The sequence below is a fragment of the Callorhinus ursinus genome, unplaced genomic scaffold (genome assembly GCF_003265705.2).
Source record: "Callorhinus ursinus isolate GAN/ISIS: 27379988/994484 unplaced genomic scaffold, GSC_fseal_2.0 scaffold43, whole genome shotgun sequence".
In the NCBI taxonomy this organism is placed as follows: domain Eukaryota; kingdom Metazoa; phylum Chordata; class Mammalia; order Carnivora; family Otariidae; genus Callorhinus; species Callorhinus ursinus.
This window is the reverse complement of record NW_027397105.1, coordinates 4148236-4175273: the sequence shown is the minus strand read 5'-3', so window position 1 is coordinate 4175273 and position 27038 is coordinate 4148236. Positions and strand designations below refer to the sequence as shown.

General features: G+C 47.5%; 2 protein-coding genes across 2 annotated transcripts in view; both read right to left on the bottom strand.

The window, feature by feature from the left end:
* Nucleotides 1-18751, bottom strand: part of LOC112817240 (uncharacterized) — a 36354-nt gene extending 17603 nt beyond the window's left edge. Inside the window, exons 1-9 of the mRNA XM_073881493.1 lie at nucleotides 18649-18751; nucleotides 14645-14751; nucleotides 10285-10496; nucleotides 9270-9306; nucleotides 7258-7286; nucleotides 7006-7176; nucleotides 3678-3735; nucleotides 3289-3319; nucleotides 1376-1489 (exon numbers count right to left, since the gene is read on the bottom strand). Coding sequence (XP_073737594.1) covers nucleotides 1376-1489; nucleotides 3289-3319; nucleotides 3678-3735; nucleotides 7006-7176; nucleotides 7258-7286; nucleotides 9270-9306; nucleotides 10285-10496; nucleotides 14645-14739 — 747 coding nt within the window. The 5' untranslated portion in view covers nucleotides 14740-14751; nucleotides 18649-18751. The remainder of the gene's footprint in view (nucleotides 1-1375; nucleotides 1490-3288; nucleotides 3320-3677; nucleotides 3736-7005; nucleotides 7177-7257; nucleotides 7287-9269; nucleotides 9307-10284; nucleotides 10497-14644; nucleotides 14752-18648) is intronic.
* Nucleotides 18752-21045: 2294 nt separating this feature from the next.
* Nucleotides 21046-27038, bottom strand: part of USP43 (ubiquitin specific peptidase 43) — a 47523-nt gene continuing 41530 nt past the window's right edge. Inside the window, 1 exon segment of the mRNA XM_025864264.2 lies at nucleotides 21046-22130. Within this exon segment, the coding sequence (XP_025720049.2) occupies nucleotides 21058-22130 (1073 nt within the window). The 3' untranslated portion in view covers nucleotides 21046-21057.

The window sequence follows — 27038 nt, the reverse complement described above, 5'->3', positions numbered from 1 at the left end:
TATACTGAAGAAAAAAGAATGACAACTAGAACGAGAATTGCTGCACCACCCTAAGGATACACTAGGGTTGGTTTGCCAAGTGAATATGCTAAATCTTAACTCCTTTGCTATTTGCAGCAAAAACTTACTTTAAGAAAAAAACAAACTTTTTATTATGTAAGTGACAGATGGCTCCATGTAGAAAACTATCAAAAAGTTGGAAAGCAGAAAGAAAAAATTAGAAATCCCGCCCCAACTTATCTACCCAGATCTAGCCATTGTTAACATTTTTGAGTCAATCTGTCCAGTCTGGCCTTTTTAAATATTTACACTTGAATAATAATGGAAAACATATTATACGTATAATTTTGTAAACCACCTCGTTCACCTGAAAGTATATCATTAACATTTTCCCAATGATTAGCCATCTCTAACCTGGAGCAATTCCTAGAAGTATGAATGCTAGGACTCAAACATTTTAAAGACTTTGTCACATCACAGGATTTTATAGAAAAGTCTCATAAATTTTCACTCCCAGCAGTAAATGTCTGAAAATTCTGGTCATCCTCTGCCTTTTCTTAGCTTTTCCCAGGGTCATTTATTTTTTAAAAAGTTTTTATTTAAATTCCAGTTAGTTAACATATTTGTTATTTGTTTTGGGTGTACAATATAGTGATTCAGCACTTCCATACAACCAAGGTCACACGATTGCTTTTTATCTGTCAGTCTTGTTTCAAGCACTTTTTGTGATTGTTGGCCAATTACACATATTTTATGTACTTTTTGTTTGTGTACGTGCCTATTTTACTATTTGCCTATTATTTATAAAACTGCACTTCATATATTAAACGTTGAGTCAGTCTGTGTATACAGAGACAGAGGTAGAGCTTCACAGATATCTCCCCAAGTTTTTTTTAGCTTGCTTCTGATGTACAGAAAGTTTAAAATCTGTATACAATCAAATATTTGTCTTTTTCCTCTGATTGTTCTTCCTTTGCTTTTTCTGTTAGATTTACCCAGGTGCTCATCACTGTTTTTTCTTCTAGTTCTTCCATTATTTCAATGTTTGGAAACAGTTATTTTGACACATGCTATCCATGATACCTTGCCATGTTCTTGAAGATGAATTAGAGAAAAATCATATTAAAACAGTATTTAGCCATTATTTGCCCAAGTAGTCTTCTTACCACTCATTTAAAACTCCTTTGAGTTTGAGGTGGTTGACTGACAAATAGGCTACTAAGGGTTAGAAGAGATTTGAACAAGAAAAGAAATTGTAAGAATAACATGGAATCAATAAGGGTTCCTGCAATATTTAATCAGTCCTTTCTTCCAGTATGCACTGCACCGGAGAGGAAAATTTTGTATATCCCATCCCTCTGCCAAGGCAGCTTACCTTCCTTCTATGGGGAATCACAAGAAGCAAGACCCAGCATGGCCTCAGGTATCCCTCAGAGATGGTCTGAGGAAGGTCTGATGGGGGGCTGTTACTGTGATCAGTCTTCTGATTCTGGAAAGGGAAAGGATGACTCAGTTAAAGAAAAGCTTTAACTGCTTCCTTATTTACTCAGTGTCCCCTCCTGGCACCCTCATCTCTGACCTCCCCTGGAAAGTCAAAGAATCTCCCAAATGACCATATGAGAGGGGTTCAAGCTGAGCCCCCAAATCAATCTTTTTGAACCCAATTTCCCGTGGCTAGAATTTTATGTCCTATTGTTTGTTGGACAGTTGCTTTGTACCACAAATACAGTTCAGAGATTGTTCTGGGGCAAGGTATTTGTATCTTACGTTGATAAATAACCCCACACTTTTGGGAAGATTTTCACACACGTTCATGAAAAGGCTACTTGAACCAGATGTCCAAAATCCTGAAGTTGGGGTTGTTGAGTTATTGCTATAGGGGACTATAGGAGATCACTTAAGTCTTGTTCCCTAGTCCCAGTTATGGCCCTAACCAGCTCCCTGAGGTAGGTTTCATCACCCTCGAGGTCTTTGTATCCTCAACCTGGCCCAAGATTCTGCCCTGGCATCCTACTTTCACCTCATCAACACCTACCATTGTGGCTTGGTTTGAAGAAGATCACACCTGCTGCGAGCACAGGAATGCAAACCCACACCACCCCAGAACAGCTGCACCCAAAGCAAGCAGATGAAGATTGGAAGAATAAGCAGTACACGTCACAGGGCACCCAATTACTCAGTCCCATGCAAAATAAGGAACTGGTTAAGTTTGCATTTTCTTCTTTCTGACTGTATTCATGTGTCGTGGAGACAGACTCAGGTAGTTCAACGGGTGTCTAGGGGAGAGCTTATTTGCACAGGGAATGAGGACATACATAGTCAGGGAAAATAATTCATTCTGTTGTAGACGGGTGATGCGTTGGACTTTCACTGTATTTTTAAAAACTCCTATTTGGAAATCATGATAAACAAAAGAAATGGATAAATGGGTCGGTGACAGATAATCCTCCAATCATGTGAAACTTGCTTAAGTAACTAGTTCAAAATGGTTCTTACATCCTGAGAAAGGCATAGTCAATCCCCTAAAAAAATCACTTTACGTAAGTTACTGGGTGAGTACATACGCCGAGCCTCAGCCATCAGCCACAAGATCGATCCAATAAATGCACGGCTGCCCTTCTGCAGAGGAGAGGACGCTCATCTACTCTTATTCTGCTGAGGAGTAAGCTGACAGGGGTCGTCCAGCTAAACCCACTCAGACAAGGTGCTCATTAAGATGTTCAGTCACCATTCAACCCTTGCTTTATTTGGTGTTTTTTACGAAAGGTGCATTTAATTCATTTATCCTTGTTAAAGTGCATGAGCGTGTGTATTTCAATATGGGTGCCTGTAGAACTCTGGCTGACTCCAAAGGACAGTGGGTTTGTTGCATGAGGGCCCGCCATGTCCAGGTAAGGAAAAACACAGCAAAACCATGAAATGCTTCCTTAGAACTGACCTAGAAGGTCAAGAACTAAAAAATTATAACTAACAATACACTCTCCTATCTTTGAAAATAACAGGAACTCCAGGACTGGATGACTCTTGCCCTACAGAAGTTTCTACAGCATTTGCATTTAAATAAAACACTCTGTTCTCTCTGTCATCCCCAATGGCTGGATAGATGGATGGATGGGTGATGACGGGCAGATAGACAGTAGACTACAAACTACATAGAAGAGAGAGAGAGGGAGGGAGAACCAGCCTCTTTCTCATCCTCTCACCGCATATCTTCAAGTAAAAGCACTATTTGTTGGCCAACAAGTCATGGACGCTAAAATGGCCGCTGCTTCATAAGTTTCCACTTACCTTCCCCTTGGGTCCGGGAAGTATCTTCAGTCTAAAGAAGGAAAAGAAAAGACCCGCAAGAATTTGTTTTCCAAGGAAACAAGGCAGCCCTGGGGTCGGTAGCTCCTGTCAGCTCTGGGGACTCCCTTTCTCTCAGGATCCCAAGGACAAAATGTGTCCAGATTTTGGCAAGCCCGTCTTCCCCTGGCTCTCCCTCCCTGAGCTCATGGGAAAGAGCTCCTTCAAGGTGTGGTGTTGGGAGGGTGGGATCTGGGACAGGGAGCAATTCCCTGAGTAGGTGTATTGGGGGAGGAAACAGATCCAGTTGCCTCTGGAAGAAAAGTGAGGCTTTGCCCTGGGGGGCCCCTTGGTGGAGCCAGTGACACCACCCTCATCGGGGAGCCTCTTACCTCCAAGTAATGGTGAGGCCATTCCTGTCCCCTGAGTCAAACCTGTAATGCCTCTCCACTGGAAGATTAAAAAAAGAAAGAGGGAAGAAGGAAATGAACCACGTCCGCCCTGCACCCCTCCAAAAGAAGGAATCTGAGTCAGAGGACTGTAAAAAAAAAAAAAAATTGCCCACCTGAGGGAAAAATACTCCTGGAACTTGACATTCAGAAGAATGCCCCAAACAAGGTAAACTTATTGTTAAAGGTTATGTTACTTAAAAAAAATAACATCTGCAATATTTTTCGTCAGTCTCCAGATGTTTTTTTCGGATGAAGTACCTCTAAGTGTAAAGTAATGAGTACGACTGTTAATATGCTACAGAGTATCCAGAAAATCTGGAAATATAGGAGAAATCATGTGTTAATTGTACTTTTCCCAGGCGAACAATTGGACCCTTTGGTGGTTGAATGAGCTAGTCATTACCTTTGCTTTTATCTTTCTCCCTGCCCTGCTTGATTATTCTTTTTTAAGATTTTATTTATTTATTTGAGAAAGAGAGATAGCAAGAGAGAGAGAGAGCACAAGCAGGAGGGGCAGAGGGAGAGGGAGAAGCAGGCTCCCCACTGAGCAGGGAGCCTGACACGGGGCTCGATCCCAGGACCCCGAGATCATGACCTGAGCTGTGATTTTTGCTGGCGTTGGCTTTGTATGCCTGCGTCAGTAAGACCTTAGGAAACTCGAGTCACCAACAAGTCATTGTTGTTTCTACTACGATGGGGCCACATCATCCATGCATTGAATTTATGTGCATGTAATTTATGAGAAATCAACTTTGGTGGCTTGGCAAAAATAATAATAATAATAATAAAAGGAAGAAATAGCTGATGCATGCTGATAAAGCCTGTAGAAATACATTGTAGGTTATTTTAAGGGTTTTCCAACATTCGAGAAAGAACTAGAAGGCATTGTTTAGGTGGCCAAACACAGAATTAGTGATGGCTGTGAAGACATCCTATAGGAGAAGTGGAATAAATTTCTAAAGAGGAGTCCGAGGGACTAGTCAAAGCATCTGCGCGATGCTATGGGGACACAAAACTGGTGCCCTGCCCTACACGTGTGACATAAAAGTAATCCCAAGGGCAAATTTTGACTCTGACTTTCTAACAGAATCCCCATGTAAGACGCATTCCACTGCACAAGCCCTAAAGAAATGGCATCCTTCTCGGATGCTGCACGTGTGTTTGTGAACTTAGGGAATTCATGGGTGCTCATGAGCACTGTATCAAATGTCCTGAGAAGCAGCAGGACTTCCTCACAAAGAAGGAAAAGCAGATATAAATCCATTAGGAATTTGTTTTGAACCAGGATTCATGAAGTCCATTGCCTCTCACTTGGCAACCACTATTTCGAAGAACAATGGACAGGTATGCCCACCCTTCACCTGAAATCCCTCAATTTTAATGATATGCTTCTATTTGGCTCTGAATGTAGATCATGAAGATGTTTCAGAGCTTTGGACTTCTCACAACAGCTATACGCTAAGTATTTGCCGGATACTCATTCTCACCTGCTTCAGCCAAAAAAATTGAAATTTGACATTTAACGGGCACCTGGGTGGCTCAGTCGGCTAGCCGTCTGCCAGGGTCCTGGGATCGAGTCCCGCATTGGGCCCCCTGCTCAGCGGGGAGCCTGCTTCTCCCTCTCCCTCTGCCGCTCCCCCTGCTTGTGCTTTCTCGCTCATACTCTCTCTCAAATAAATAAAAATCTTTATTAAAGAGAAGAAATGTGACATTTAAGAAACATTCAAAACAGCATTTAAGAACCGGCATTGTTGTTGTTTTAATGAGGGATAAAATCTGGGAATTTAAGACCAGCCTGGTCCAACACTACAGCCAAATGGAAAAACCTGTGAATGCCTTGTTAACTCATTCATTCAGTGGCTATTTCTGAGCATCTGCTCAGTGCTATTTTCACAGCTCCTACCATGCCTTGGAGACTAGAAGCCCTCTCCAGCACAGAAATTACATGGGGTGAAGATACATTCAGAGAGCGAAGAACACTACTAGGGAAATAAACAAAGGGGATGCTACTTTAGAGAAGGTGCTCCGGGAGGACTTCTCGGAGGGGGTGATATTTGAGAACTTCCTGAAGGCTGAGAAAAAGCCAGAGCGGGGAAGGGAAGGGCTGTTGCAGGCAGAGAAGCAAAGACCAGTGTGGCCAGAGCCCAAAGAGGGGATGGGGTGCGAGACGGGGATTATCCATGATGGGTCCTCCCAGTGGAAGGTTTAACACAGGGAGGGTTGTGAGCCAAGTGCACGTTTAAAAGCTCACTCCGGATGTTTTGTGGAGAAGGCACCGTAAGAGGCAAGAGTGGAAACAGACAGACAGGCAGACAGATTAGGAAGCTAGGACAGTCGTCCAGGAGAGGGTTGGTGGAATATGGACCAGAGTGACAGTCATGCAGATGGGGAGAAGTCGTTTGATTTTGGATGTTCTTGCATCTCAGAACAAATCTGTGGCCTTTGACTGGGCTTTGCTCCCCAACTGCACTTGGCATTTGAACATGGCTCTCATTATGAATCTGTTAAGCTCAATTCCATGCCTCCCATTTATACCGAACGTTACATTTGAAAAAGTGGGTCAAGAGTATCTTACCTGATTCTCATAGCATCTGTATGAGGCAGAAGAGTCAAACGTTAGTCCTACTAAGGAGGTTAAAAGTCACACAACCAGAAAGCGTCTCGCCTAGCCACTCTGATTTCGAATCTAAGCTTCTCCCCTCCCCAGATAATACCCTGCCTATCCATACAAGTCAAATAAACAGGTCTTGCATGGCACTGTGACAAGGTAGCCCCCATATTGCTGAGGAGTGTGGAGTCCAAGGCCAGAGTAAGTTAGGGCAACATGCCAATATGTTCTGACTGTATGTGGCTGGATGTACCAGATACACACACAAACCTGCTGGGTAGGAAATATGTAGGCTTTCACAAAACCAGGGGAACTGACCAGAAGGGGGCTTGTCTAAAGTCTGGAAGATGGTCATAGGGGATGGGAAGGTAGATGGAGCTTGGCAGGACACAGAGAATATTAGAACTGAAAGGGAATCTAAGGACAAAGCAATGCGATTTCATAGATGAGCCACCCAAGGTCCAAAGAGGGGGAAAAAGAAAATGCTGAGATCAGTCTGTTGAGTGGATGAAAGGCGAGCGGGTGGGCCGGAAAAAATAGGGTGAAAAGCCGTTGAAAAAGCAGTTCTGTCTAAATCTGTAAGAGAAAGAGGGAGACCAGAAGAAAATGAGGTGAGGAATAGATCAGAGAAAGAAGGAAGGGCAGGAAAATGGCACTCACCGTGGGTGACAGTCACTGTGTTCATACTAATACCCGCAGGCAGGCACCCTCTTCTTCGGTGAGGGTCAGGAGTGTCCCGTGGACGCCCACTTGTGGGCGTCACCCTCTGAAACCAGAGTCTCCGCCTCTTGTGCTCTCGGACAGCCCCTGGTTTCTGCTTCTTGTCCACTCCTTTGATAGAATGATTTGTATCCTCAGTGACATCAGTCAGCTTTTTGCCTCGGATCCTTTCCTTGAACTTCCTGTCCTTACCATAGGTCTTCCCCTTCTGCCTGGTAATTCTGGAAAGGTAGAAATTTGCAGGAAATATCTGAATGAGGGGCTCCCCATTGGCTGCCAAATAAGGTCAAAATGTCGGGCACCTGGGTGGCTCAGTCGTTGAAGCGTCTGCCTTCGGCTCGGGTCATGATCCCAGGGTTGTGAGATTGAGCCCTGCATCGGGCTCCGCACTCAGCGGGGAGTCAGCTTGAGACTCTCTCTCTCCCTCTCCCTCTGCACCCCCCCACCAAAATAAATAAATCAATCTTTTTTTTTAAAAAAAGAATATGCATTTTTGAAGCACACATTATACATTGGACAAAAAACAAAAAATAAACTAACCACGATAGTTTCACTATGAAAAAGCGTTGAAAAATTAAAACTTATTCCTAACCTAAGGAAATATTATCAAAAGATCCCTTAACTTCTTAAAGGACCATCAAGGAAGGATATTTACAATAAATGTTATACCTAAAAGGTTGAAAGGTTTAAGTCATAAACTTGACCTAAATGCCAGCAGGTAAGCAATGTACTGCTCGTCCTAAATGGTGCAGTAAAATAAGAGAATTAAGAAGTAGGAATATTATACTGGGAGAGACAAATTGACACTAATAAGAGAAAAACTAATAAAAAAATGATAGTCAACAAATTGACCAGATACAAGAGCCACTTAAAAAAAAAAACTAGTATCAAAGCCATTAAAAGTATAATAGAGGGGCGCCTGGGTGGCTCACTCGGTTTAGCGGCTGCCTTCGGCTCAGGTCATGATCCCAGGGTCCTGGGATCGAGCCCCACGTCGGGCTCCCTGCTCAGTGGAGAGCCTGCTTCTCCCTCTCCCTCTGCCTGCCTCTCTGCCTACTTGTGCTGTCTCTCTCTCTCTCTCTCTCTCTGTCAAATAAATAAATAAAATCTTTTAAAAAAAAGTATAATAGAAAAAAAGATGCATCGCCATACCAATAAAAACTATAAAATATTTGCAAATAAAAAAGACACACATATGACCTATAGATGAAGAAATATGGAAGGATGGAGAAAAGAGACCCACAGTAAAGAACCTAATCACGTTTGTTCCTGCAAACCAACCAAAACCCCTGGGGATAAAATGAAATGTCCATCAATAGGGGTTAAAAACCACTGGTACCTGCACCCTATAGCCCACAGAGCATGAGTTGAAAGGAAGGAGTTGCGTCCTCACACACCAATATGGAAACATCTCCGAGCCCTACTGTTGAGTTATAGAAGCAAGTTGCAGAAAGGCAAATGTATGTGTGAACACACATACAAACCAAAATTACATGCTTCTTCCTAGAAAAGCAATGCACCAAAAAATGCGGAAGGAAAAATTCCAAACAGATGACAAGGAAGGCAAGAGAATTCACGTAGGGTCAGGAGGAAGGGACTGATTCACTTAGATACTGTACAACATTTTGTAAATATACTATGTCATTTTAAAGCAAAACAACTCAAAATATGATAAGATAATAGGATAATATAGATAATGCCTTAGAATTGTAGTGGAGGAATCACACTGCGTGGATGACAGCTATCCCAGTACCTCGCATATGGCAGGCTACAAACATTTATTAATTCAGCAAGAGATCTATTAGTCTGTAATGAAGAAATTTTCTTAAAAAAGATTTTATTTTTTAAGTAGTCTCTGCACCCAAATTGGGGCTCAAACTCACGACCCTGAGATCAAGAGACACACACGATCCACTGACTGAGCCAGCCAGCCACCCCCCCTAATGAAGAAATTTTTAAAACAGCTTTGTGGTTAACCAGCCAGAAATGTTGAAAGAATTCCTTTGAGGGAATTAATCGATCATGAAGAAAATAGCCCTAGAAACTGGATTTCATACCAATAAATGAACAATTCAGTGATTCCTCTGACCCATACTTATACTCTTCTGTAGTTCTTGACTTTCCATAAGTATACTACTCTCATTTCAAAAGAAAAAAAGATGCTTTAGGTCCCTTGCCACCCACGCCAATGCCCCACGTCTCACCTGGATTCTGCCCGGGTCCTTGTGCTGTGTTCGCTTTCTGGAAAAGAAAAGATCACCAAAGTTACCCTGTGCTGACTGGGTTAGGGCTATTCGCTTAGGGTGGTATTTTTGTGGCAAATGCAATCTCTTCATGGGTCCTGAGTATTTTTCCTGAATGACTTTTTCCATGTCATACTTGTATTCAAATTTTTCCAAAGTCCCCGATTCTTTTTTTTTTTTTAAGATTTTATTTATTTACTTGAGAGAGAGAAAGTACAGAGGCAGAGGGAGAAGCAGACCCCCCCACTGAGCAGGGAGCCCAACACAGGGCTCGATCCCAGGACCCCCAGATCATGACCTGAGCTGAAGGCAGATGTTTAATTGACTGAGCCACCCAGGCGCCCCAACCCCGATTCTTTTTAAAATCAAACCTAAATGCCTCATCGTGGCATTCGGGACTCTTCAAAATATGGGGTCCCTGAAGCTTGTGTGTAGGTTGTAAAAAAAAAAAAAACCTATCTATTAGATATACCACCATATACAAATACACTAGCTATACATAGATAACATTGAGATAGATTTCGACTCACCTGATTCAAAGATCTGAAAATCAGAAACAACAATGCCCTTCATTCACAAAAACAACTATTTGGAAAGCCGACTTTGGTTCTGTATTGTGGACTAGCTGCTCGTCGCCCCGGAAAGCCTGCCTCTCCAACCCCCTGTTACCTTCCTCATTGTCTTCTGTCTCTGACTCGGACCTGCCTGCCTGTGTCCCATGAGGACACTGGGCTTGCGATGGGGACTCGCACATCATCTAGGTGATCACCCCACCTCACTGTCCTTAACTTATTCACATTTTTTTTTCCTGCAAACTCCGTTTCGCCACATAAGGTAATGGTCTCAGGTTCCACAGATTAGGACGTGGGCATCTTTGGGAGCTACCATTCTGCAGATCACACGGCCTCCACTATGTATCCCTGCTCCACAACTGGGGCTCGGAGGGGGTGGCCACAGGGCAAGGAGCGGCCCTTACCTTTCCCTCTGGCCCCCTGGGGCCCAGCGCAGAGGCCAGCATCTGTGAGGCCAGGAGGAGGCATGGCCACAGGCTCCGCACCTGCTGGAGCAGCCCTCTGCGTCACTGAGGACGACTTCCTCGCCTGGGTGACCCCGGGAATCCGCGTTGTTAGTGACACGGCCACCAAGGCATGGCTTCCCTCTGCCCCCCATCCTCCGATGTCCTGGGCCCTGTTGCAGGAGAAAAAAAATTACACATAGATGAAAGGCCTTTTTGTCCCTAGACTACAACATGCACGGTTCAACAGGTCCCAGAGACGGCTGACGGCTCCCTGCACCTCCCGAGGTGGGGGCCGCCATCCTGGGTTCAAGGACCTCCTCACGCCCGTGATGGGACGAGAAGGCAGGAGAACCTTCAGCCCCTAAATCAGGTTTTCCAACTTTTTGACACATTTAAGTAAACGTGAAAGTCTTCCGCTTGCCTCTCTGTGAAATTCAGATTGAAAAGAATCTAATCAGATTTCATGAAAACCCGATGCAGGTGTTTATGGTGCAATCTCCCGGGCTGGGAATCAGTTTATCTTTCTCAGCTTGCTAGCCTCTTTTTCCAATTTGCAAATATATATTTAAAACACTGGAGATGGGGCGCCCGGGTGGCTCAGTTGGTTAAGCAACTGCCTTTGGCTCAGGTCACGATCCCGGAGTCCCGGGATCGAGTCCCGCATTGGGCTCCCTGCTCAGCGGGGAGTCTGCTTCTCCCTCTGACCCTCTTCCCTCTCGTGCTCTCTCTCATGCTCACTCTCTCAAATAAATAAATAAAATCTAAAAAAACAAAAACAACACGGGAGATGGGGAGGTGCCTGGGTGGCTCAGTCGGTTGAGCATTGGACTCTTGGTTTTAGCTCAGGTCAGGATCTCATGGGTTGTAGGATCGAGCCCCGCACTGGGCTCCATGCTCAGCAGGGAGTGTGCTTGAAGATTCTCTCCCTCTCTCTCTCTCTGCCCCTCCCCCCACTCGCTCTCTCTGTCTCTCTAAAATAAAGAAATCTTTAAAAAAATAATAAAATACTGAATGTTTGCGTGGGCTAAGTGGGCATTTTGACAACACGGCTTCTCCTTTGGCATGGCTAATCGTGATGTTTAACGGACATCCTTGCAGTTTCAGACGACACTTTTAAAATAAAACTCTCTTCTAATGATGACTTCAGCCCTGCCATTCGATGGGAGAAATAGCAGAACCTGTAGGATCTTACTTGGAATTGACATTCTCTCTTGTCATTTTGTTCCTGTTTATTTTTAAATTTTCTTTTTGTTTCACTGGAAAGGAAAGATGACGCTCAGTTTTAAGTGTTAACAGTGTACAAGTTGCTTTGTTACAATAAAACGAAATGTGTACACAAGGGGAAAAAGATAAAATACTGAAGATGCTTCCCCAATGGCTTCCTCCTTTGCCCCCATTTAGTTGTGAAAGCACTGTTCTCAGCTCCCTCCATCATGGGGAGACTCTCTCCCCTACAGACCACGTGCCAAGACATGGTCTTTCCAAGACCCTGCTTTAAGGCTGAGCACCAGCAGGTTTTCATTGCCCTTCACATGCTTCTGGATTTTTCGAAGTAGCCCACAGAGGCGCTCAGTCTCTGTGCTTCCTTACGCTCCTGGCCAAAGCAGCAGGGAGCTCGGTTCTGAGTGTTCTCCAGCACTCGAGTCTACCAAAGCGTCGCCCTCCTGTCCTGTAAAACAAAGAGGGACTCGCGGCTGTGGGCTTGCGGAGAAAATTCAGCCTGTCAGGCGGCTGGCCTCTGCAAGGTGAAAGGGGGAAGCCCAGCCCTGGCCACTTGGGATGGACTCAGAGAAGTTTCCAGAGTGTCCAGGAGGAGACTGTCCTGAGCAGACAGTTTCAAGGGGACCGCTCCTACCATCCTGGGCTGGGGACAGGCGAGGGTAAGGGGTATCCAGGCTTTTACTTTCTGGTCCTCTTCTGTTGCTTAAGGAGCTAGACTAGGTTACGCTGCTCAGTCAGGTGAAACGGACGCACAGCTTGCTGAGCAGGGAGCCCAATGCGGGGCTCGATCCCAGGACCCCGGGTTCATGACCTGAGCTGAAGGCAGACGTTCAACCAACTGAGCCACCCAGGTGCCCTCTCATTTGTTTCTAATGGTGTTTATTGTTCTTTTACGATGATCAAATAGTACGAGGCCCCTTCCGACTATCAATTTACCTGGAAGCCATTGCTAAAAGAGGATCCTATCTAAGACTGTATTTATAAAACCGCACCATGGATTTGCAAATTAACGTGTCAAGTATGCTACCTCTCCCACGCCCCGTTTCTGTGGGTTTGTGCAGCCTTTCTCTGTGGTGCCTGATACTTTGGGGTCAACTCCAGTCCACATGGCACACTGGACTCACGATAAAGAATTTCTCCTTCTGATTCCAGACATAAAGAAAACAGTGCAAGTTGTAAGGTGTTACAACGTTCACAATGAAGAAAGGGATCTCTGTAGGTGCCAGTAATGGAAATGAAATTGAAAACCGGATGTGAGCCGGAACTGAACAGCTCAGAGGACTGGAACCGCACAGAGCTTGGAGTTCATGCCCGTAGGGGTCTTCTTATACCTTTGTGGGATTAGGGGAGGAGCACCTGCATAAAGGTAGGACCCCTAACAGGCACCCTGCTCAACCAGAGGATGGGACTGGGAAAAACACATCTGGTACCAGTTATCAACATACTGCCTTCTAATGCATAATTCACCATCTGCTCTGTGAACACGCATTTGGACCCTCTAAATATCCTTTTCTAGCTGGTATGACGCTAAGCTTTGTCAATAGGGGACATCGGAGAGGTGTTGCAGAAAACAAGGGGTTTCTCATCCTAGTTCTGGGTACTTCTCTCAGCAGGCTCCCATGGCACACGGATGACTTCCCAGTGTGGGGTATGCATGGTAGCTAGCGGCCCCCAGTAGCGGGCACCCTCCTCAGCACCCCCTCCTGAGGGGCCCCTCCTGAGAACAGCTTTCCCACACACCCTCAAGGGCAAATTCCCTGCAAATTTTGCCAGTGCAACACCACGCCCCACCTCTACCATTCACCGGGCCACCCACACCTGCCCCGCAGCTCAGGCGAGCAGCTCAGCCCTAGGGAGGTGAGGGCTCTCCCTTGCATTTCTTTTTCCATCCTACCGGCGGAGGCTGCTCCTTCTAACTGGGACTCCTGTTCTCTTTACTTCTTACAAGCCAGTTCCTCAACACAGCAATCGTGCTAAAGTTAACAGAGTATATTTCTCTATATTAAACTTGTCCAAATTCCCCTGTGGTTTCTGTCTCCTGGTTGCGCTCTGGCGAGATCGGAGACCGAGCAAAGGCGTGGAAAGAAAATGGTCCCACCGTTCTGTCACTCTGGGACCTGGCAGAAAAGGCTGGGCACACAGACAGCAAGTTGAGGAGTGGTCTCCTTTCCTCCTTCCTGGAGACCCAGGGTCCTGGTGGGGAGCTGAAGAGAGGGCTCCCTCGATTTCAAGAGAGAATTAAGAATGTCCTATGTCGGGCGCCTGGGTGGCTCAGTTGGTTAAGCGACTGCCTTCGGCTCAGGTCATGATGCTGGAGTCCCGGGATCGAGTCCCGCATCGGGCTCCCTGCTCAGCAGGGAGTCTGCTTCTCCCTCTGACCCTCTTCCCTCTCGTGCTATCTCTCATTCTCTCTCTCAAATAAATAAATAAAATCTTAAAAAAAAAAAAAAGAATGTCCTATGTCCTCCTCACCACGACTGAACTTTGTCCACTAATGACATGTTCCCAGCTGAACTACCTTCCTTCGTCCTGCACATCTTCTGAATCTTCCCTTGGGATTTATTACGCTCCCCTCGATGAGAAGATAAGAGGCATAATAAAAACAAACACCAACTGAGCATTTTTATGGGCTAGGCATGACCGTGACTCTTTCAAATAAGTATGATCCTTACGATAACCCCGTGCGGTAGGCTCTGCCATCACCCTCAATCTACAGAGGAGGAATGTGCCCAAACTGCAAATCTAGTAAATTACAGATCTGGTCACTGACTCCAGAAAGTTCGGCTCCAGAACCACTTTCCAGTGCAATCAAAGAACTAGCAGAGTTAGAAGGACCCTTCCTGTTGCAAGGACCTCCTTTTGCATTTTGCATATAATCACAGTGAGACCAGGGAGATGAGGTGACTGGTTCTAAACTCAGACTTGCCACGTCTCCGGTTGAAGCTCTCCTGAATTGTTCTTAGTCTCCTCAGTGCTGTCTCTAAGCCCCGTCCCTTTTTCCCCACATCGTGAGCCTCTCTTCCCTTTACCAAACTATGCCTTCCTCTGAGCTGCCTTTATCTTCAGAAGAATCTCGAAGGAACTTGTTTTGTCAAACCTGCCCCAGGAGGCAGCTTTACTGTGTTTTAGCTGCACTTGAGGGTCTGAGACCTTCCTCCAGGCTGGTGTGGATGCTTCTATTTGAGGTGTCATTGTCCTCAGCTCCTGAAAGAATATGAAGATGTGGGGTCACCTTTGCGAGGTTGCCATGGGCGCAATGGTCTGATGGGACAGCGCCGGGGGAATGGGACAGTCACCCCAAGCAGATGCGTGCCATTCCGGAAAGCTTATCACTGATACCCAGCTTGAATGGTTCACTAATGGCAAGAATTAGGGAAAACTGAACAGCCAATCACACATTTCAATAGTCACCACATAAGGCAAGGCCACATCCCTAAGAAGTTCTCTCCATTCTGCCACTAACTCATCTTTCTCTCCATTAAAAATGTCTTTTAGTAGGCAAGCTCCTTCACATCAGAACATAAATCAGTACAACCAGAAGTTTCTCTCCTACAAGATGTCAGATAAGGATATTCAGGGCATCATTTCTTTTTAGAGCATTGTTGCTTTTATTATTTATTGAGTTATTTAATTTTTTAAGGATGGGGGATGTGGGGAGAGGGGCAGAGGGAGAGAGAGGCTTAAGCAGACTCCGTGCCCAGCGCAGAGTCGGACACGGGGCAGAAATCAAGAGTCGGACGCTTTGACCGACTGAGCCACCCAGGCGTCTCAACGGCATCATTGCTTTTAATAGCAGAAATGGAGAAACAATGCAAATGCCCCTTTGTTTAAATTTGTGACACATTTGCATTAGCAAGTTGTAAGCAGCATTCAAAAAGAATGGGGGCAAATCTGAAGTTAGAGCTCTGGGAAAAAGCTCCAAAAACTTAAAAGGAAAAGAGAAAGCAAGCATAAGAGCACAAACTTGCAACTAACCAATAATTAAGTCTGGGAGATCTAACGCACAGCATGGTGGTTATAGACCGCGATACTTCAAAGTTGTTAAGAGTCTAGATCTTAACTGCTGCCACCACAGAAAGAGAAATAATTACAAATAATTACGTGATGCCCAGGAGGTGCTGGTTAACACTAGGATGGCAATCATATTGCAATTGTATAAATGTATCAAATCAGCATGTACAATTTAAACTTAGGCAATGGTCTAGGTCAATTATATCTCAGTAAATTTAATAAAGTGAAGTTCAAATAAAAAAAGGAAGTGGCAAGAACAATAATTATTGTATGCTTTTACATGATTTTTAAAAAAAAAATTTAAAAGAAGAAGGCAGAGGGGTGGCACCTGGGTGGCTCAGTCGGTTAAGCGTCTGCCTTCAGTTCAGGTCATGATCCCAGGGTCCTGGGATCGAGCCCCACGTCGGGCTCCCTGCTCTGCGGGAAGCCTGCTTCTCCCTCTCCCACTCCGAATTCCCCCTGCTTGTGCTCTCTCTCTGTCAAGTACGTAAAATCTTAAAAAAAAGAAGAATCAATGAGAGCCCCGGGAATGTAGGAGTAAACGTTCCTTGGTGTGATGGTGGTTGTGGTTTACCTCCTGAAGCTAATAATCAGGTAGCTAGAGCTGCCAGTCATCAAGTTATGCCCATGGAGGCTGGAAGCTAGAGAAAGCAACAGATCCAGGGGGATTTCTGAAAGACTATAGCACACCCTCTAATAAATATGTGTCTTAGAATCCAACCTACTCAAATCTGTATGTCTTCCTTTTGGGAATGAGCCTTATAAGAGAGGCTGGGAAATAGGGGGTCCTCCCTTCCCTCCAAAGCCATATAACTCTCCGCACCCACAGCCAGAGCATGAAGGACTGCAGGCTGTCCCAACCCTGCAGATTTCTAGTCTCTGACGCAGAGGAATATGGTACCAAGACAGAGAGATCTGCCTAAGAGCAGGCTTGCTAGCCTTGCTGGAGGCACCAACCACATTGGAATGTGTCCAAAAATCATCACCAGCTGATGTGCAAGTAGGTGATCAGTTCTGATGGTCTATGAAACCCTCTACGTAAATCAGAGAAGGTTCCTGCTCCTCTTAATAATCTTTTCTCAATGAATGGTGCTTGATCCCTTGCAAAGCGTAGCAACTGTTTCTTGTTCAGTGTTACGAGCGCCCACTGTTAACGCATTCAGTTCTCACATCACCACCGCAAGCTGGGTATGTTATTGTCACCTCACGCGATGAAGCTCTGACTCAGACCGATGAAATAAGTGGCGCAAGGTCACCAACTGGGAAGTGGCAGAGTTCGAGGCCACATTTGGTTGGTTCCAAAGCACAGACTCCTAATCGCTTGGTCAACACTCACTTTCCAGCTTTCAGATCCGTTTTCCTAAGTGAAAAGTATGAAGTAACAAGTGATGGTATCATAATTTCGGTGGTGTCCTGGCGGACTGGCTCTCCAGGGGAGGAAAGAAAGAAAAAAAAAAAAAAAAAGGTCTGATTTGTAGCATTTGCTGATCTCTATCCTGTAAATAATTGCACCATGGCTGATTTTGACATACAGATGCCTAGTGACATTCTGGAATATTGAACAGTGGGCTCCCAGGAGCTGGTGCCAGCCTACCCCAGCACGCCACTGCAGGGTTCCCGTTACACGGATGAACAGACCAAGGCTCCAAGACATCAATGTACATGCTGTGAGGTCACATAATTAATAGCGAACTCTGAATTTGAACTTGGAACCTCTACAAAAAGGCTCTTCATCTGCTGGATGGACTCAGTTGGAGGGTCCTAGATCAATGAGCAAAGAAATGGGAAGTAGGGAAGAAGAAAAAGGTAGAATGGGAGAAGAAGCAGAGATGTCAGCTCAGGTGGAAAGTAAATGGAGTAAGAGAAAAACATTTCGGGTGCCCACAACTGTGGGCGTGACCTGCTCTGTCTTCCCGGATTCCTAGCCTATGCAAAGAGCACCTGCGTTTTCCTCCTGGAGGGCAGACATTTTCAGTCCATGTAGCTTGGCTGGAGCTGGCTGCACCCCCTGGCTTGTGGCCTAGGTCTGACAAAAGGGTATGTGAGACAGCCCTAGGCACCGGGATGCCCCATGCACCTGCAGCCAATCCATTCAAATCCAGCCTGTTGGAGGGAATTCTGGGATGTGGCTAGAATGACAAGAAACGGGCTATGTCTGGAAGTCCTTTGCTTGAATAGTACCCCCTGGCCGGGCCTTGTGCCCCCCACCCCCGCCAGTCCCCCACTTAGGGTCGAACCTACCTGAAAGAAGCTAGGATTTGGGGTAACATCAAAGTGATTTCATGAGCATGACTCCTAGTACTTCTTACAGATTTGTCAGTTGACTTGTCAACATTTCAGTTCAGAACATTCCCTGGGTAGGAGCTGCTTGGGTTTGGCCAGGAACAAAAATAAATACAGCCCCTAAATGGGCTGGAACGGCAGACAGATGAAGTTACAGGATCTCTAAAACCGGAGTCAACTTTAGTCCACTTCTAAGGCAGTGGAACAGAAGGCTTTTAAACCTCCTGAATCAATTATATGTCAACGAAAGTATTTACCCGGCTTCCTGTGAATGCCTCTCACGAGCCCTCTTGGGATTTACCCTCTGACACCCTACGATATTGTAAACGGACTTGTTCCGAGGACTGGGAGGGCCTTTGGTTCTCAGAGCATGCCTGACTTGAATTGTCTCCCAGCAGCTCAGACTCCTGGTAACGGGGATCAACTAATGTTTGCCAACTAGCTCCTTTCGTACTCTCATCCACCGATGGATCGGGTCCTATTATCATCATCCCCACTTCACAGATGAGGAACACGAGGCACAGCGGAGTTAAAGTAACTTCCCCAATTCAAACAGCTAGACAGGGGCTTTGAACGCCAGGCACTCCGGCTCGAGTCTGGTCTCTCAGGGTCTGTGCGAGGCAGTAAGTCAAGACTCAGGGTCAAGGTGAGGGAGGAGGGGGGGATCTGGTCCAATGTCCGCCTGGGGCTCTCGAGTGGCTGCTCGGACCACCTAAGTGACTCCGGTCCGGTCTTCCATCCTCCCAAAGTCTTATGTTCTCTAAGGGAGAATCCCCAACCATAGTGCCCTGGTCTGAGTAGAATTACCCTTGAGTTCCATCCTCCATCCTGTGAAGACACCGAGCCTGTGTCTTGGTCCTGGACCACAGCCTGTATGTCTGCATCCAACCGGGAGGCCTTCTTTGCAGGAAATGTGTGACCACAGAAACCTTCGGGACAAAGGCCCCCAGGGCTCTATTGTGACCTCATTGTGACATATCAAGTGATGCAGGTGTCACGTTGGAGGTATTCGGGGACCACAAAGGGCCATGAAGATGAACTTTGATCTATGGCACCATAACATACAGCCATATAGGCAGGGAGGACATTCCAGAATTCAGCTATAGAAAGCCCTCTCTGTTGGCTTTGGTAAGCCCAAGGGGCCTCGGGCATCCCTGGGGAATACTTGGGATGGCAGATATAGCCACCAGGGTCCATGTGTCATTGCCTCTTGCTAAACCTCCAAGTCCAGCACCCAGGGAAGACACTCCAGCCCGTGGTGCATTATGGACACCACTAACACTTGGGACCTGCTCATGGCACCCAAGGGTATCCCTAAAGTTGAGACCTTCTAGGGGTGAAGCCAAGGGGGTGCACATCGGAGTCACCACCCAATCCCTTAGAGGACCAAGGGAGGTTGAGCTTAGAAGGGCATGGGAGCCAAAGATGACAAATGAGCACCAACAGAGGAAAAAGAACTGGAAATAGCAGCAGGATGCCTAAACTCCCATAGCCCAAGAGGCCACGTGTGTTGCATGTTGCCCGAGATTTGTGAACTCACACTTGAGAGCCTGGACGTCTTTTGAAATGCAAGCACACGGGTCTACTCGCCTCCATATCGCCCTCCGGGGCCAAGTGGCTGGGTCCTCCTGCTTCATAATCTCAGCTTTTCCTATCTCAGAACTGTGGTTCAAAGCAGTCTTTCTCAGGGCACCTGGGTGGCTCAGTCGGTGAAGTGTCTACTGATTTCGGCTCAGGTCATGATCTCAGGGTCGTGGGATCAAGCCCCGTGTCGGGCTCCACACCCAGCAGAGTCTGCTTGATATTCTCTCTCTCCCTCTGCCCCTCCCCCTGCTCACACACTCTCTCCCCAAAAATAAATAAAATCTTAAAAAAAAAAGGTAGTCTTTCTCACTAGGGAACAAAAGGACTTCATTCTTCCTTCTTAAGGAAAAAAATTAAAGTAGCAGAGACATACCAATGAGTCACGCAATATGTATGAAGGAAAACTTAATTTTTGGAGTTGGATGTCTTGTACAAATGGTTCCCATCAGAGAGGAAATATTTCTAGAAAACAGACTTGAGTACAGACCCAGGGTTGGGCGTGGCAGCTTCCCAGTAAGAAGTGACAGGATATTTGTCAGAACAGCTACGGAGGATCAAACAAAGCTTGAGGCACAGGACAGTCGACCACTGGGGCAGGGGGACAGATTCAGACTCTCGGGGGTCGGTAAGTACGAGCCCTCCAGACAGAGAGACCTGAGGGGAGTCCTGTTTCTTTAGAAAAGAGAAAAAGTCATTTTATTTAAAATGTCAGAAACAACTCAAGTCACTACTTTGATATCGACAGCAAGGAGCCACGCCAACATAGCAGGAACAGAACAAGATCATTGGTTGGCGCGCCTGGCTGGCCCAGGCAACTGTTGATCTCAGGGTTGTGCGTTGGGAGTCTCACACTGGGTGCAGAGATGACTTAAGAATAAAATCTTTTGGGGAAAAAAAAAAAAAGATCAGTCGTTTAACGTCAGTCACTCAAGATAGCCATTTGCATGGTTCACCAATGGGCTTTTATTAAAATTGTACATAGATCTCAGACTTAATTCTTTTTAAAAAAGAACTTCCTCTATGCCTAAGTATCAAAATAGTTCTCTTTTTTAAATACCTTGAAAAACAGTAACGTAATTCTTTTGCTATATATTAAATATCTTCCTACACTCTCAATCATTTCTGTTCCATCTCTCCTAGAATCCTGCTTGAAGGTCACTACCGTGTTTTTTTGGCATCTTGAAGGCGTTATCCCGGAGAAGCATTGGAGATTTGAGAAAGGTAAGCAATGGCAAGAACTGATTTGATGTCGAAGACTCTTATTTCCGAGGCTTCCCTGCAGAGTTATATGCTGTCAGGCTGGGCCGCATCCGAATCTCTCTTGAGTGTAGGTACTCAGGCTGAGGAATTTAGGGAAATAAATCCGTTCTTGCCCTGAAAGGGTAATGTTGACTCAACAGCACCATCTTGTGGCCAACACGTATAAAAGCACCCAATGGTACACGAAGGTATTCGGACATGCTGTGTTGAAGATCTAGGGGTGGGGACCAAAAACAAATGGTTTTTATTTTATTTTCAGGGGCCACAAGACAACTGGCTTCCAGAAAGCCCACTCACAGACACAACACAAGCTTCTTCCAGCTGCCCTGTCTCGAGGATCGCCAGCCTCGTGCAGGACTTGAACACATACCATCAGAAACTGGACTCGGGTAACGTTTTCTTCCGGCTTAAGGAAAGTGTGTGGTATTTCACCTTCTGCAAGGTGTCAAAAGGAGTGTGGTCCCCGGGAGCCGTCCTCTGTGACGGACCCAGGGCACTGGCCCTCGTGGGCCTGCTGGCTTTGCGAGGGAGGCGGAGAGAGCTGGGGGCTGACCAGATGTCCCTCTCCTGGAGGTTGGCAGGGGCCCCGGCCAGGCTCCCTCGGATCTGGAAGGAAGGAGAGGAGCCTCGGGCGTGCTCATCCACAGCCAGGCTCAGCCTGCCGCTCACCAGGGGCCCTGGGGACGCCCGGAGGGCCACCTCCGCCTTGTCATGCTTGTTCTCCTTCTTCCAGAACACAGATCTCAGAAGGGTGAGGGTCCCCTGTGGGAGTCTGTCTGTCTCAGGGTCTCTGGCCTCCACACTGGCCCTCGTCCTGGCTAAGGTATTCTGGCGCTTGTCTGCGCTGTTTCTAGATAATGCCGCGGCACCCAGAGGCTCCTTGGCGGGGGAGGGTGCCCTGCCACAGCTCCCTGCTGGGCCACTTCCCTCCCAGTTCGCCGTCTTCTGGCCCTCAGGCCGAGCTCGTCTGTCAGTCCCCGCTGAGGGCATCATGCCGAGGGGCAGGTCAAACTGTTTGGGGAGCATGATCTCCTGACTTGCATGCTCCTTGGCTTTCCTCGCTGCGTTTAGACCATCTGGGACTCCAGGGGCGGCACAGTGGCTGGGGTGGCCCGAGGGACAGGGCACTCCGGCCAGTGCTCTCTCGGTGGCTCGCCCACCACCTTCACCCTTAGCAGAGCCGGTGGCATCTGACTCCACGTCCTCGCCAGCAGCGCCCGTCAACAGTGGCACGATGGACTGGCTTGTGGATCGGGGTCTCCGCCTGGACTCCAAATACTCCACCAGCTCGGCAGATGCACCCAGTGGTTTCTCCCGGGGTCTGAAAGACCATCGGAGGGGCATGGTCTTGAAGGCCCCCTGCTTGGCTCTGGAAGGGGTCGGCTCCTTCATGCTGATGCTTCGGCCTCGTACACCCCGTACCAGAGGCCTGGACTCCAACCCTCCTGAAAGAGACACCAAGAGCATCAGTGCCCAAATATCCCTCCAGGTGCAATGAGGGACTACAATGATGCCTGTCATCTAACAGACATTGATCAAGCATCCCTGATGCATCAGGCAGTACCATGCTGGGCGTCCAGGACACAGCAACGAGCAGGACGCTGAGGTTCTAGAGCTCGGGAGCATCGATGTGTGCACCCTTTGTCCCACGAAATCCATTTACATATTCAAAGCCACAGGGCAAGCCAGTGTCAAAAAAGGGAGCTACATGCCCAGACAGCACAGACTCCTGAGAAGGCCTGGTCTCAGAGGCATCTAGCCCTAAGGCAGAACATCATTTTCATTTATATTTAAATATTTGCATGGAGCAGCTCAGCAAAAGCCCCTCCTTTTCCAAGCCAAATTAGGTGCTTATATCTTTCAAACCCAAGAACCTCAGATATCCTACCCTGGGCTAAAAAATAAATTGTGCATTTAATTTTATCAGAGCTGTGCCATTTATGTCTCCACTGTGTGTTTCGCAACACCTGCCTATGGTTGGAAAGACATTTCTGACATGTAATGTGAAATGAGAGAGTCTAGAAAAACAGTGTAATCCCACCTCCAAAAATATATACACGTGTGTGTTTGATGCACGCATGTGAAGACGAACAAACAAGTACGGAGCAATAGACACTAAAGTGACAAGATGTCGAGGGGGCCACGGGATGCTGTGTGTGACTGATTTTCTTAATTCTTTCCTAAATCTTAATGTTTCTAAAGGGAATATACACATAACACGGCTGTGTAACACATTCATGAAAACAATTCCATTTACGATGGCATCAAAAAGAATAAAATACTTAGGAATTGACTGAGGAGGTGAAAGACTTGTTTAACACTACAAACATGAATAAGAAAGAAATTAAAGATGACAGAAATGGAAAGATATCCCATGTTCATGGATTGGAAGGCTTAATATTGCTAAAATGACATTACCCAAAGCGGTTGATCTATAGCTTCAGCACAATCCCTATCAAAATCCCAATGGGGTTTTTTTTGCAGAGATAGAAAAATCCATCCTGAAATTCATATGGAATCTCAAGCGACCTCCACAGCCAGTCACAAAGAGACAAATACTGCAGGATTCCCCTGCATGAGGAGCTCAGAGTGGTCAAAACCAGAGAGACAGAAGTGTAGAGGTGGTGGCCAGGGGCTCAGGGAAGGGGAGAGCATGGTGTTAGTGTGAAATGGGCAGAGACTTTCAGATTTACAAGACGAAAAGAGTTACAGGGATGGATGGTGGTGATGACCGAGCGTAACACCACTGAAACGTGCACTTAAAAATGGTCAAAATGGGGCGCCTGGGTGGCTCAGTCGTTAAGCGTCTGCCTTCGGCTCAGGTCACGATTGCAGGGTCCTGGGATCGAGTCCCACATCGGGCTCCCTGCTCAGCGGGAAGCCTGCTTCTCCCTCTGCCGCTCGCCCTGCTTGTGCGCTCCCTCTCTGACAAATAAATAAAATCTTTAAAAAAAAAAAACGGTCAAAATTATAAATTTCGTTATGTGTTATTTTTAACATAATAAAAGCAAAAAAGAAAAGCAACTCACAGTCATCAGTCACTGTACCATTATACTGCCTTGATGTGTAAGATGCCTGTCATTGCGGAGGGAAAAAACCCCTCCCCCTCGCGAACCACACAGTGCAAGGACAGTCACATGCATTTAGACAAAGACCCGATGTCAGCCACACAGCCTTTCGTCCACAGACGACACTCTCATTGGTGAGTATGAGAACAACCCTCCTCCTCCTCCATAAAACACCCGTCAGCAGCACAGCCAACTGGGATGAGCCAGATGCAGAGGGACCCGGGGCTCTCAGGGGACGGGTGACAGCTCGGGGCGTGCCAGCCGGGGAAGTGGGGCGCACCATCAGCCAGGCTCTCGGGGAAGAGGTGACGGGAAGGCAGAGCCCAATGCCCACCGGTGCCCTGAGAGGTCTGACAACATCTCAGAGGTTCCTGGGGAATTTTACCTGCCCCGGATCATTCTGGTGGTGTTTTGTTGTTGTTTTTTTTTTTTTAAAGATTTTATTTATTTATTTGACAGAGAGAGAGCACAAGTAGGCAGAGCAGGCAGGCAGAGGGAGAGGGAGAAGCAGGGTCCCCGCAGAGCAGGGAGCCTGATGCGGGGGCTCGATCCCAGGATCCCGGGACCATGACCCGAGCCGAAGGCAGACGCTTAACCGACTGAGCCACCCAGGCGCCCCCATTCTTGTGGTTTTTAATCATTTTTTTTACTACTTGGTATTGTTGTCCTTAAAGCATTTTCTTATATCAGTCAGTAAGAGACACAACGTCACCCAAAATATTTTGCAGCTTTACTTTCGATGGGCCCTATCACTCCCCCATCAGGTTCCTATCCCTCAGGGGAGAAGCAATGCGCTGGGGTCTCAGACACACGCAGGCACGCACGCACACACACGCACGCACGCACGCACGCTTTTTGTTTTTTTTTTCTCCCCTCTCATCCGCGACTCTGGGCAGGGCAGAAAGCAAAGCTTTCATTCAGAGGACAAAGCTGTGACTTTCAGCTTTTCAGAACGAGAGGACACAGCCTGCAGCCTGGCAGGTGCCTTGGCAGCGCGTCCCCTCTTCCCGGATGAAAGGCCTGGGGCCCGGCCCATGTCACCCCCGCAGCTCCCTTGCATAGGGACTGCAGATGACCACGCAAGGCCTTCCTCCCCTTTCTCCCGACGTCAGCGAGGGGAGGCATGGTGGGCATGGTGTACGGACCGAAGGGATGAGAAAGAGCCCGTGCTGATGCTGTGCTTACTGCTCACGGAGCTCTCCCTTCCGGGGGAGGGGAGGGGAGGGTGCTCCCCCTGCTCCTCCCGGGGCGGGGGTGGGGGGTGGGGTCCTGGAGGCCGGGAGCCAGAAGCAGAGGCGGCCTTCAGAGATGCCCAAGCGAGGGTTACTTCCCGCCCTGGAATTGGTGGCCTTGCTCACGCTCAGTTGGCTTGAGAAGCAGGAAGTGCCTGGAGCCTTAAGCCCCACGGAGGACGTAAGTACTTCGGGCCTTCCTGAAGGTTATATAAGCCCCAGAGCCTGCATGATGGGCTTCCCAGGTCCTGCAAGGCCTCCTAACACAGATGGCAGCCGGACAGCTGGGGGGCACGGCCCCCACCCACAGCCCCACCCGCACGGTGGCTCTGGAAATGGCAGATGCTACCCTGAGAAACGTCCCATCTGTTCCTACATGACTTTGTATCCTCGGCTAATGAAATCAGGCGTCAGTCTGACCTCACAATGTGTGCTGTGAGCAGGGGCAGGGCCCCCCCACCGGTGGCCCAAGCCATGCTTAAGTCTGCCTGGAACAGGACCAGCCTCCTGGGCCACTGGTCTCGGTCTGTCCAAGGGTTTTCACTGTGCCTCTTACAGCCACCCACTGACGCATTCAACGGGCACGTAATGAGAGCCTGCTGGGTGCCAAGGATGGTTTTCGGTGCTGGGGATACAGCTGTGGAGAAAACACAAAGTGCCTGTCTCCATAGAGGTTTGCCAGAAAGCAACAATATTTGCTATCGTGCTGAGAGTTATGACAAAGAATGAGGGGGTACGGCAGGGTCAGTGACTGAGGAGTGAGGACAGACCTGAGTGAAAGGTAGGAGGAAGCCATGTGGAGACTGGGGGGGGGGGGGTAACCAGCCTGCCGGCAGAGGGAGCAGCACATGCGAAGGCCCTGTGGCACTAGTGAGCCCGGTGGGTCAGGGCAGCAGCAAAGAGACCACCATGGCTGTACCCAAGGGAGAAAAGGCTCCCCCCCTAGGGGTCTTCATCTTGTGAGCCCCCATCTGTATTTGGAGACATCTCTGTCTCTGGTTGCAGAGGGTAACCTGGGGCAAGCCTGATCCCCAGATTGTCCTCTGGTGCCCGAGAGGGTAAGGACAAGCTACATGGCTGAGCCAAGCCTTGTCCGCCTCTGAGGCCAAGCCAGTAGCATAAGGCTGGCGAAGGGGAAAGGGCTGCCTCGGGGGCCAAGGCCCCAGCCCCTTCCATCACTCCAAGAATCGCCTCCACTCAGGAGGGCGTGGAGGGGAAGCCCCAACGGGCAGAACAGAAGAAACAACACACAGAAGGGGGTCTGGGAGTCAGAGACTAAGAACCAACAGAACCATCAGAACGGGGCCCTAATGAAACAGAGCCACTGGAAGGAACAGACAGAAAGAGAAGCTCGGGGCGCCTGGGTGGCTCAGGCGTTAAGCGTCTGCCTTCGGCTCAGGTCATGATCCCGGGGTCCTGGGATCGAGCCCCGTGTCCAGCTCCCTGCTCTGCGGGAAGCCTGCTTCTCCCTCTCCCGCTCCCCCTGCTTGTGTTCCCTCTCTCGCTGTGTCTCTCTCTGTCAAATAAATAAAAATCTAAAAAAAAAAAAAAGAAGAAGAAGAGAAGCTCTCGGGGAGATTCAAGTGTAGAACAAGAGAGGTCTGAAGCAACGTCTTCTAGGTTTTACGATGCAATAAATGCATGGAAGGCACAAAGGGTCACTGTTGAGACTTAATTCAGTGGCCACAGAGAAAAAGGGAAAGCAGCATCTCACGCCTTAGAGCAAAACGACAAAGAGAAATCACAGGGAAAAGCGAGAAGATCCGGAGAATGGATCCAGGGGACCCGCCAGGCAAATAACAGGAGTTTGAAAAGTCAAGACAATAATTAAACAAACAAAAGAACAATTTCCCTAAAGAAAAGCCTGCGTCTGCAGACGGACAGGCTCTGGGGGTTCTAGGTAGTGTATGAACAGAAACACAGACCTAGGCATATACTGGGGGAATTTCTAAATTCCAAGGTCAACGACAGACTCTCAGAGGCTTCCAGCCAGAAAGAACAAGCGATTCTCACGTAGAGAAAAGGAAGAAGAAAAAAAAAAAAGGCTGCTCAC